The sequence below is a fragment of the Antrostomus carolinensis genome, unplaced genomic scaffold, assembly GCF_000700745.2.
Source record: "Antrostomus carolinensis isolate BGI_N321 unplaced genomic scaffold, ASM70074v2 scaffold11596, whole genome shotgun sequence".
NCBI classification, from domain to species: Eukaryota; Metazoa; Chordata; class Aves; order Caprimulgiformes; family Caprimulgidae; genus Antrostomus; species Antrostomus carolinensis.
Genome location: NW_010321195.1, coordinates 99,179 through 111,626, shown reverse-complemented (window position 1 = coordinate 111,626; position 12,448 = coordinate 99,179). Strand labels below are relative to the sequence as shown.

General features: G+C 40.0%; 1 protein-coding gene across 1 annotated transcript in view; it reads left to right on the top strand.

Moving 5' to 3' along the window:
* ABCC4 (ATP binding cassette subfamily C member 4 (PEL blood group)) overlaps window positions 1-12,448 on the top strand; it is a 138,758-nt gene that overhangs the window by 29,986 nt on the left and 96,324 nt on the right. The window contains exons 13-15 of the mRNA XM_029085418.1: window positions 8,864-8,960; window positions 10,051-10,266; window positions 11,622-11,762. Coding sequence (XP_028941251.1) covers window positions 8,864-8,960; window positions 10,051-10,266; window positions 11,622-11,762 — 454 coding nt within the window. The remainder of the gene's footprint in view (window positions 1-8,863; window positions 8,961-10,050; window positions 10,267-11,621; window positions 11,763-12,448) is intronic.

The window sequence follows — 12,448 nt, the reverse complement described above, 5'->3', positions numbered from 1 at the left end:
GTGTATATATATATATAAAAGAATAGCTTTTCATTAACTTTTAAGGAATGTGGTATTTTGAGACCTCTAGTTCTGAAATGAGGGACAGCCATACAGATACACTAGCACATTTCATTGTATGACGAAATTTGGAATAGCCTCTGATGTTCTAAGAAAATAATTCAGTTGTGCTTGAATCCCAAGAAATTTCCTGCTCTCCTTGTGCATCTTTGTAAGCATATTTCTCTCTATATAGGATATATAGAATATATATATATTCTATAGAATATATAGGATATATATTCTATATATATATATTTCTATATATTTTTATGTGGTTTCAGATCACCTTTGGACAGAAATTAAATTGTGTCCCATCAGTGTTACTGACTCAAAAATGGTGGGTTGTTTTTTTTTTTTAAAATGACATCTATATTCCATCAGTTGGACAGATGCTCTTCTAGGTGTTGTTCTTCCCTTGTATCTTTTCAAGTGATAGGAGCTGTGTGCCAGTCTCCGTTGATGATCAGCCTGATTTCTTTCTGTTCCTCCTCTGTGCTTGTGAGGGTAGACAGAATTGCAGGACAGTTTGGGAATCTTTTAAAATCAGGCCTAACATTGTGATAATACGTGGCAGTGTTATGTGCAGATGTATCATTCCTACTATAAACAGAATTCTGCAATTTTTTTGTTGTTGCTGGTTTTTTGTTAGTTTTTAGCAGGAAGGTGTTTTGAATGTGTGGTCATTTGTTTTTTCTCTCTCAGTTTTGCCTCTGGAAGTAGATAAAAGCTGAAGAAGAAATCACAGCATTTATCACAGCACGGCAATGAACCTTAGCATCTTTTCAGATGCAGCGTGTTGGTACTAGGCAAAGGCCCCTTGTAGGAACTCAAGGGCAGTGGGTCATGGGATAATCATATGTTGAGGCTGACCAGAGTCACCTGGCAAGTTGACCAAGTGTCCTTTGGTCATAAAGTTTCTCCCTTGCTATCTGAGGTAACTGAGCATTCCTCTGCAAGAGAGGGAAGGGAAGCAGGCATGGTTTTGTGGCGAAGGTGTCCTTTGTAATTGCAGAAGAAGGGGAAGAAGAATTGAACTGGTGGCAAAGGAGAACGAGAAATTCCATCATGTGAAGTGCATGGATTAAGAGATCCTGAATTCCTCAGTGCATTCTTACCTAAGCCCCAGAAGTGCTTGACAGGAGGAGCAAAATGAAGTAGGGAAAATCAGTAAAAAGATTTATTTTTTTTTTTAAGTAGGTATGCGGATCTGGATATTTATAGAATCACAGAATGTTGTGAGTTGGAAGGGACCCACAAGGATCATTGAGTCCAGCTCTTGCCCTAGCATAGGACAATCCCAAGATTCAGACCATGTGTCTGAGGTCATTGTGCTTCTCGAATGCTTCTCGAATATTGTCAGGCTTGGTGCCATGCCTGCCTCCCTGGGGAGCCTGTTCCAGTGCTCCACCACCCTCTGGGTGAAGAACCTCTTCCTAATGTCCAACCTAAGCCTCCCCTGGCACATCTTCCTGCCATTTCCTCTGGTCCTATCATTGGTCGCCAAAGAGAAAAGATCATTGTCTGCCCCTCTTCTTCCCTTGTGAGGAAGTTACAGACCATGATGAGATCTTCTCTCAGTCTCCTCTTCTCCAGGCTGAACAGTCCAAGTAACTTCAGCCTCTCCTCGTATGTCTTCCGCTCTAAGCCCTTCACCAGTGGCTCTCCTCTGGACACTCTCTAGTAGCTTTACATCCTTGTTATACTGTGGTGCCAAGAACTGCACCCAGTGCTCACAGTGAAGCCACATCAGTGCAGAGTAGAGCAGGATGATCACCTCCCTCGACTGGCTCGCAATGCAGTGCTTGATGCACCTAGGACACGGTTGACCCTCTTGGCTGCATTTACTTTGTCTGCTTAAAGTAATTTGATTTTTGGAGCCCTTAGGAGTCCATGAATGCTTCCAGTCTCATATCTCTCAAAGTGGAGTGTGCTTGGAGATCTCCTGTAACATTGGAACTTTGAGGAAAAAGTGCTGTTATGGTGATGTAGGTAATTAAAAACAAGGGGAGCTCATCAGTCCTGTAAAACTAGCAGATACAAGCTAGAAGGTCTCATTTCTGTAGAGGGGTTACAGACATGGTCAGCGTGTCAAAGGAACCAAGCAAAGATAACCGTGCCGTGTGTGTGTCAGTTCTGTGTTTAAAGGCATACGAATATTACGTGCTTTGTCCACTGTGTGTTGGTGTACAGGGGAGTTGGTGTGTAAATTTAAGGATTTCATTCTGCTCCCTTTCAAGTAGGATCTCTCTAAATCAAGGAAATCTCTAAGGCTTCCCACTTTGTGTTTCACACCTGGTCCATGCTCATTATGCCTCTGATGCCACTGCAGTGGTTACAGCCCTAAAGAGAAGTACTGGGCAAACGTGAATGCTGTGTACCTCTTTTTTGTATTAAAGGTGTTGCTCTTAAAAACATATTAGTTATACCTTCACATTTAGATGATACAATTGAAATTCCTTGAGCTTTGTTGTGTTTATTGTAAGGAATAAGTTTAAAAGGTACGAATATGTTGTAGTTATGTTGCTTGGGCTTTCGGGGTTTGGTTGTTTTTGGGGGTTTTTTCCCAGAAAGTGAAAAGCATAAGTGTGATCACTGTACATTTTGTGTTTTAAAAAATTGTAAAATTTTACAGTTTCTATCTCACAGCAATGTACGTGGTTTGAGGTTTGTTTGTTGTTGGTTTTGTTTGTTTTGGGGTTTTTTAAAATCACGCTGTATAAAAGAAAAAAACCCCACTTGCAGAACCCCAGTGTAGTTGTGTGCTTTAGTGGTCTGTGGGTGCAGCTGTAAAAAAGTATTCTGAACACTAAACCAGAAGTGGGCTCAAGAGGGAGATATGCAGATTCATGTAGGAAAAGTTCACTAAGAGCTATTTAAACACCAAGATCTCTGGCTAAAAAATAGTCCCTAATATATGGACTCTGGAAACTGGAAATGTGTGCCAAAGGAAGCATCACTGTATCTCTGCTTCTGTATTTTCTCCAGCCATTCAGTGCTGGCTGGTGCCCGGGACGGAGCGATGGATTTTGTAGACCTTTATTTTGTGGTGGAGCAGTTGTCCTTACATGTCAGCCCAGTGGAGGCTGTGACTTGTCATGAGATATGGAGATAAATATTTGTTAGCAAGGTGAGTGTAGAATTAGAAACACATAATAGAAGTAGGTGTGGGTTTTGTCTCTCGCAAAAGTTATCGCACCTCTCCTCCCACCCCCATTCTGAAATTTTGTAAACTTTAAAATGTACGAAAGCAACGAGGGGGGATTGTTCTCCCTAAACCACTTAAATTTAAGGGGAAAGGAGAGGAAAGCAAATATAGTAAGTAAATTAATATAACAAAGGCTTTATGCCTGTGAGCACTTCTGCATGTGCTTTAATTTCATTTCAGTGGTTATTTCCACTGAAACAAATATAAGTATTAACTAGAGTAAAGTTAAACTTGCATGTGAACTTTGAAAAAGGAGAGGCAAAAAGAATGGTAAGGAAGAAAGTGGAATCATTAAAGATGAGACACATTGCAGAGGTGAAAGAAAGCTGGTTCTTGGAGATAAAAACTTAAAAAAAGATTAAAGAGCAACTTGTCTCAAAGAAAAGAAAACCTGATAAGGAAGGAAGAACAAATGAGGATTTGTATGGATGAAAGTGCCAAGCCGCTGCCTTTGCATAGAGGAGCACTGTGTTGTTGTGGGCCCCCTTCTGAGTAACTGTCTTCTGCTGCTTGCTCTGCAGTATCAAAGCTCAAACTATTTTTTTTCAAATTGTATAGAAGTTTGCTGTCAAAGTGCAACAGATTTTTTGAATGGGTGATAGTATACTGTTACTTAGGTTTGTTAACATATTGTTTGCTTGTTTATTTTTGTCAAATTGGAAGAGTGTAATTTCTGGAGAGATCGATCCTGAGTCATTCCTGATAATGAATGAAGGTTATTGATGCTACATTTTCAGGTGACAGAAAACCAGGCGATGCTTCTGGCAGTTCCGTAGATGGACAGGGATTTAGAAAGCTTTGGTTACAGGATGTGAGTTAATAGATGCACGCAGCAGGGAGAAGTGCAGATTGTTGACTTCGTGAACATACAATGAGCAGGGATCAGTAATGTGGAAGTTTTATGGAAAAGGAGGTGTGGATTGTGTTAGATCACAAATCCAGGATGAGTCAGCAGCATCATGCTCTTGTTAAGGAAACTGCGCCCTGGAATTTAAGGCAGTACAGGTGAAGTAACCCTCCCCAAGTTACGTTTTGTACCTGTAAGGTCTCAGCTGGAGTAATGTTGCAGTTTTGTGCACTTCCAAAAAATGTGGACCAGCTACGGACTCCAGCGAGCCCATCAAGAACATTTGGGTGTCAAGGGAGGGAAGAAAAAAAAAAAAGATAGGAAACTGTTTCTCACTTAAAATAAAAGAGCCACCAAGATGATTAAGGGAGTGGAGCATCTCCCTTATGAGGAAAGGCTGAGGGAGCTGGGTCTCTTTAGCTTGGAGAAGAGGAGACTGAGGGGAGACCTAATTAATGTTTACGAATATGTTAAGGGCAAATGTCATGAGGATGGAGCCAGGCTCTTCTCAGTGATGCCCAATGATAGGACAAGGGGCAGTGGGTGTAAGATGGAGCACAGAAGGTTCCACTTAAACTTGAGAAGAAACTTCTTTACAGTGAGGGTGCCGGAGCACTGGAACAGGCTGCCCAGGGAGGTTGTGGAGTCTCCTTCTCTGGAGACATTCAAGACCCGCCTGGACGCCTTCCTGTGTGATCTCATTTAGGTTCCTGCTCTGGCAGGGGGATTTGACTAGATGATCTTTTGAGGTCCCTTCCAATCCCCAATGTTCTGTGATTCTGTGAAAAGGGAAAAAAAGGATTTGGGAAATTTAATTTTTTTGTATTGGAAGAGGAAAAAAAGAGGCATGAAAGAGAGAGACTTAATGTATAAAGGGACAGGTATAAACTAGTCTACTGTCCTCCAGGAAGCAGTGGATTTAAATTGTACCAGAAGATGTAGACTTGTACTTTAGAGGGCAAAAAAAAATTGTAATGGTAAAGGTAGCTTGGCCCTGGAATACATTTTCAAGGATGCTGAAATTTCTGTTGTTGAGCTTCAAACAAATGAAAATACAGAACAACATGTCCAGCATCTGTCAGGAATAGTTTAAGTTTAAATTGATTCTTACCTGGGGAAGAGGATGCAACTCTTGTAGTCCCTTCACCCCCATTTTCCTTGTACTGAAGAGGCTGAAGAACCTTTGGGTCTTCTCTATCCACTTCTCTTCTGTCTCTGTGTGTGTGTCTGTCTGCATGTGCTTGTGTATTTAATAAACGTGGCAATGGTGACTGCATTTCGTGCAGTAATTTGTCCTGCTGTGATGCATTAAATGTGCCCACAGTCTAACTAACAGAGTATGGTCCTCGAGAGAGTAACGGAGAAGCACAAGGAGGGTGGCCTCTGTGGGGTTTTAAACTACAAGTGAAAAGGTGGTGGGAGTTCTGGGTGTGTTCCAGTGGACATCTGAACTCTTGGACCGGGTATGTCCCCTGTTGAGGCAGACTTTCCCTGAATTCTCTGCATTGTCAGTGGGACAGGGAGACACTGTCAGATGGTGCTTCACCTAGAATTGGGTGTTTCACCTGCCGTTGCTTTTCTTCAGCTACACGGAACAGTATTTCTAGAAGTAGATGTGCGATCAAACTAAGTAACCAGTTAAAAACATAAACACTTATGGACTATTTTGTTTGTTTGTTTGTTTGTTTGTTTTTTCTTTTTCAGTTCTAGGACAATACCAGGTTTTCACTAATAAGAATTCATTGAGGTCTCAGTTTTGTGCCAGCCCTTTTATCACATTTGGTTTTGCTGAACTTCTCTTTAAACTCTGGTTTCAGTCTTCTGTGGCAGCCAAGGCACTGTACAAACTTAATGCTCCCTGTAAATTGCAGAATGGATGTTGTCGAATGTGAGAGAGATTTTTTTTTTAAAAAGAAGTTTCAAACATAAAGCTCAAGTAGTTTGATGTTCTAAAACAGATGTTAAGTATATACTTAGTATTTGACTAGTTTTTCAACTTCTGTGCTTCATGATATAGTATTTTAAATGGCAAAATTTTCTAGTGAGTTGTGTGAGCAGTGAGTTGTTTAACTTGGTAATAGATCTAAGTATACGCTCTTTGTTGCAATTTTTCCTCCTTGTGCTCATGCCAGTGAGTTGTGACAACAATTTTTCTACTCACCTGTTATCTACCCAGATAGACATCAAATCGAGAGTTGTTGGGTTTTTTTCCTGGAAATTCTCAATTGAGTGACCTGATATATCAGTGGAAATTTATATTTCCACAGAGGTCATTTTTGCCTTCTCTCCTGAGATCAAGATCATGCAGGATGCTGTGCCAACAGCTCTGACAGTTCTAATTGGTTTGCTCTGATGCTGTGATAACCCACTTTTTTTTATCTTCTTTTTTTTTTCCCTCCTCCAAATGCAGACTGACAGTATGATGAGCTCACCATGACTCAGGATCAAGATTGAAAGGTTTTCAGCCATCTGATTTTCTAGTGGCTAGTTTGTTGCAGTAAGCTATTAGACGTATATCTGGCACACAGAAAATTCAGTGATCAAAGTGGTATATAGGCTGTGGGGTTATGTAAGGGAAAGCTAGATCCCTTCATGGTCAATACCCAATATATTCTCTTTTGGCAGCTTTCCTGCTAGGCTGGTAAATATCCTGTAGCCTCTCTGATCTTTGTCCAGTTCTCTGGATAGGTTTTGTTGAAGATGGTGTTTTGTTGTATGTCTTCAGCTGGTGCTCTAGGTGCCATGTGGCTTGTTTCAGTGACTGCTCAGAAGGTGAACAGTAACCCCACCAAAATAATACTCCTACGAAAAGCTTGGTGTGTAAATAGTTGCAACTGCTCAAATAGTTATGCTGCTGTAAATACCTCCATTAATTGTTATCTTGTCCACTTAAGAATGACCTCATGGGTTTATAGTTGCTTCTTGAATGCTGCATAGCCAGCATATAACTTTCTCAGGAAGAGTGTTGCTTTTAATTTAACTGCACAGTTTATTTGGAACACTATAATGTACTTTCTGCATGTAATTATGCTGACTAGTACTAGTATTAACCGTTTTATAGTACTCTGCTTCCTACAGTCTTTGTAGGAGTGATAAAATAGATGTTAAAAGCTGTGTAGGGAGTTAACTGGATATATACAGAATGAATGTATGAAACACAGTAAACACTATGATATCATTGCTGTTAAGCTCATATTCTTTTTCTGCCTTTCTCCCCTTATTGCGTATTTGTATTTCTGCATTGAATTTGTATTTCTGCATTGAATTTGTATTATTGGATTGCTGTGGTTTTCCTTGTGTGTTTATGGAGAATGAGGAGAGAGAATTTGGGGAGGGAGATGGTTTTGTTTGGTTTTATTTTGTGGTGACTGCCACCCTCCTGTGTCACGTTAGCAAATGGGAGTTAGCATGTTAGTGAAAATGAGCCCAACAGGAGCGAATCTGTGGAGAGAAACGCACAGTGCCAAGGTCCCCGTGCAGTTCAGAAGGTTCTCCTTCGAGCAGGCTGCAGCCTGGCCCTGCAGGCTTCGTTCCTCGTCAGCTGAATACTGATGAGAGGTGCTACTGAAGCGTGTGTTCCTGCTTGGTTTTGTCTAGAAGTCCAGTTCATGGGCCCCAGTACCACTCGGCAGTATGAGGAACAGCAGATTGAGTTGAGACAACTGTGAGATGATCTTCCAAAAGGCACTGCTGATGCAAGTGGAAAATGCTGTGCTTATGCATTCACTGGACACTTCAGTTTTAGACAGTATCAGTTTTCCTTGTTTTCTTAAGATGGGGAGTGAGAAAGGGATGTCCTCTCAAAGGGTTTGTCTCCGTGCTGTGTTATTGTGGGGGTGAAGGCAATGAGAGCATTGGTAGTGTTGGATACTCAGTTGTGTCTGTGCTGTCCCTGTTGTACCTGAAGAGCACGCTTGCAGACCTCTGCACTTGTGAACTATTGCTCCACTGCTACGGTTTGGGGGTTTTTTTTGGTTTTGTTTTTGGTTTGTTTTTTTTTTTTTTTTTCTTCTGGTGGCCTTTCAAGGCTCTGCTGAAAAGATACCAGATATCTTTTCTGCTAAAACTGTAAAAGTGCACTTGATGACTGGTTCTGGTGTGCCCAGTCCCTTCTTCACTTTTCTCTCCAAATCCCAGGCTTCTGGGGAAGCCTCTAAGGGAAGCACATAAAGTACTAGATGGGAAGGTAAGTCCTGATTCCGTGAGAAAAGGTCAGAGATGGCTGAAGGATCTCACTCCTTTACCTCAATACTTACCTGGGTGTTGCTCACATCAGTAGTACTGTTTAATTTTCCAGAACTCTGTGGCTCATTGTTACAGCTGCTCTGAAAGCTCATCTCAAAGAAGTTACTTTTATTGACTGTATTTTTCCATAATTGCCCACAGTGTGTTGCCTTGCTTTCTCTTTCCTTTAGTGGTTTGGGTTTTTTTGGTTTTTTTTAAATACCCTCTATGCAATTCAGCTTATGGCATGTACATTTGTTAGGAGGATGTTTGAGACAATTTTAATGAAATGTCTGTAAGGCATTTCCTCCTCTCTCACCCCAGAAATATGAAATTTCTTTTCTCTACCTTGAAAACTTACAAAGTTAAATAAGGAGCATGTTTGTTAAGTGTAATTTTTATAAATCTAGTAAGTATGGACATCTTTTTTCCTTATTTTAAACACTGTATAATTGAATAGATGTTTACCAGAAATAGTCAAAATGCTTTAGGATGCTTCGTTTTTTTTAATTAATTTTTCAATTAATTTTTCCATCTCTTTGCAGGTGTATTTGTCAGGCCTTACATCAGAAAATCTCTGTTTTGGTCACTCACCAGTTGCAGTATCTCCGTGCTGCAAATCAGATTCTAATTTTAAAAGATGTAAGTGATTCCAGTGTCTGTACTTTTATATCTCACATAATTTCTAATTATCCTTTTTAATCTAAGAATGAAAAAAAATAGTTAAAGATTTTTATTTTTGGTTTGTAAATATGTTTTCTGTCTACTAATGACCATATATGTTTTTAAAGATTTAAAATTATTAATGAAATAAGTTGATTTTTCTTAGAACACCTGCCATGAAAAATCTATTTCTGAATTCTATCATGCATATATGTAATCTCACATATTTATTTTTATCCTACGTATGTATAATGTATTTTGCTTTTATTCTTGTTTTTTACACTTTTGTGTGAAGTAAGAACAATGTTGATTTTTGCAAACAGTCCCTTTTTTAAATTACGGCTCAGAAATGTTCACAGATACCTTTGAGAATGAGCAGGCCTTCAGTGAAACTGGTTCCTTCCAGACTTAGTTGTACCAGATATTTGTGGGTAGAGGGGAAATGCAAGAACTTCAGCTCTTTGGGGTGTTTTTGGTTTTGTTAATGTTGGGTAGGGAAGTACTGCACAGGACTTCTGATGCGTCACAAAGTTGCAGAAAAAGGCACTAGCTGTCTTTTTCGTCCCATTCAGATCTCTTTAAAAGTTACAGTAGCTTTCTAGAAATGAGTTTGTGATAGAGCTGTAAGTGTGGAAATGATCTGCATTGCTCCTTGTAGACCTCTGTGAGGACCCGAAAACTAAGCTGCTGTTTATCCCTATCCCCCTAGCCTTGAGTCATATAAGAAGAGAGATGGTTATGTATGTAGTTCAACAGCTTGTCCTAAAGCTGCATGGCTGTCTCCCACAGCTCCTCCAAGGAGGTAATTCTCACCTGGTTGTAACTGGGACTTTTGTCATCCCGTTTGTGTGCTCCTTGACCTGGTTAGCTGCCGGGAAGGGACTGGTTAGGTTGTGAAGAGCTGTTCTTCTAAATGAGGAACTGGTAGTTAGAGGCTTCAGCTCAGTTGCTGCTGTGGGATGTGTGCTCAGCAGCTGCAGAACCCAGAGGCAGCAAAGGATAGATGGAAAAAAATTGTCCTTTACAGAAAGTGTATAATGAAGATAATCAAAGCTTATATTAATTGTAGGGTAAAATGGTGGGGAAAGGTACCTATTCAGAGTTCCTGAGATCTGGCATCGACTTTGCTTCCCTTTTGAAAAAAGATGAGGAGGCAGAACAGCCGTCGGTTCCAGGAACCCCCAACCTGAAGTCTGCCCGGAGCCGAACCTTCTCGGAGTCCTCTGTCTGGTCCCAGGAATCTTCTGTCCACTCACAGAAAGATGGAGCAGTGGAACAACTACCTGTGAGTGCTCAAAGGATAGATATTTCTCAGTTCTTGTAAGCTGGATTTTCATTTAAAGTTTGATAAGGGCTTTCCCTGCTGCATTTGAATTCCAGGGATTGAGGGATTGTTGGATTGCATTAGCAGGTGAGAGCTCACCAGTGGTGGATTTGCCCAGTGCTGGGATTGCTTGGCAGTCCTGCCACCTGGGCTGCAGCTGCAGAGGGCCTGCATCCCACGTATTTTATATATTATTATTTCTTTTTCTTTTCTATAATGAAAAACAGGGGGCTCCAAAAAAAAAAAAAAAAAGGTAGACTTTTGGGTTTTGTACCTTTTTGGAGGAATGGTTTTCTACCCAAAACCATTAATTATCTGATATTATTAATGTCCCAGTGCTGACTCCACTATTAAATCCACAAAGGTGTGCCAAACTTTTTAGCAGCATTATAGCTATTGGATGGGTGTGGGGTGGGGAGGGGTGGCTGGAGAAACAGAAAAACCAGATAGGCTTCTCTTCTTTTATAGGGGAGTAGGTGGGATTTCTCCTTTCACATCTGAGTCAGGTCTGTTGATTCCACTGCTCTTGTACAGCCATGTCTGCTGACAACAAAATTAAGTGTTAAGTGGCCACTGAACTGGCACTAGTTTTTCTATCATATATACTGTAAAAAATCCCCGGGACAGAATTTTGTTCATTTGAATAGTTCTTTTGCCTTCTTTGTCTGTCTCATTTTTACCTTTTCTGTCTTTCAGTGTCACCAATCCATTGTTAGCTTAATATGATTTCTCGTTTGTTGTTTTACTGACAGATGCTTTGTTGGTACTTACAAAGAGGTGATTAGAACTTTATGGGTAGTTATTTACTCTGGGCATATGTCAATTGATTTTCGTGCATACTTGCAGAAGAGAATTTATGTTAAATACTTTTCTGAAAAGGAAAGGTAACACACACTTGCAGTCTGAAAACAGAATCTTTCACAAGTCAAGGCCTTTGTTTCTAGAGCTATTATGACTGAAGGAAGTGTATAAGAAAAGAAAAACCTGCTTTAGCTGTCAGAATAAATATTTCTGGCTGTAAGTGAAGTCATGTTACGTGCTGTGATGCAGTGCAAAATAAAATCCTCATAGTGTCATTTTGCAGAGTAGATTTCTCACTGTTACTGCACTGAGACTAAATTTTTTTTTTCCAAGCCATAGTTCTGATATTAAAAGTTTTTATCTGTGTAATCACTTTATCTCCTTATTTAATTGTTTGCTAATTCTGAACCATGACTGTCAAGTAGCTTAGTCTGAATGTATGACTGCAAGGTTGATGATTTTATTCTGTTTTGTTTTGGTTTTTGTTATTTGTTTGTTTTGTTTTTTTTTCCCAGGCTGAAAATGCACTGGCTGCAGTGCCAGAGGAGAGTCGCTCTGAGGGAAAAATAAACTTTAAGGTTTACAGAAAATATTTTACTGCAGGAGCAAACTACTTTGTGATTTTTATACTGTTAGTATTCAATATTTTGGCACAGGTATGTTTTCGGGAGCCACAAATAATACTGAACGTATTTTGGGTTTGCCGGGTTTTTTTTCCCATCTTTCCCCTCCCCCACTTCCCTTCCCCCTCCTTCTCCCTTTCTCTATCCCCCCCCTTTTTTTTTTAACATAGTGTATGCTTGTGACTGTGATGTTTCAGCTAAAATGTTTGGGAGCATGGTGTTCTTTAATAATTTTGTAGTATACTCATAAAATTTTATATATCTGCATGGAGTTTTGAGACAGCATTGAGAGGTCTTGCACCAATCCTTATTTCAAACATTTTAGTATTTCAGTAAAATAATTGTTTTACTGGCAGCTTGACACAAAAATCATAAGCCAGTCTAATTTTTTGAGATAGAGAACAGAATCATAGGGTGTATAATACATTGCTTAACAAATCTGAACAATCAGTGTGTTCCCAGTTGAAGGAAGCTAAAGAGATTGACTGGATATGGGAGTCTGAGAAGTGTTTAAAGAAAAGCTCATCTGCTGATAAGTGCAGGTTATGAGAAGGGCTAGAAGGAGGGTCACTGTTTAGCAGAAGAAGAAAGTGAGGAAGAGGATAGGCAAATACTGTGTGTAATACAGACTGCAGCAGGTATGTAAAAGAATTTTTAAACAAGGAAAATTATTTTGAAACTTACAGAAAGAAATAGTGAGCGGAGGAAACCGTGTGAAG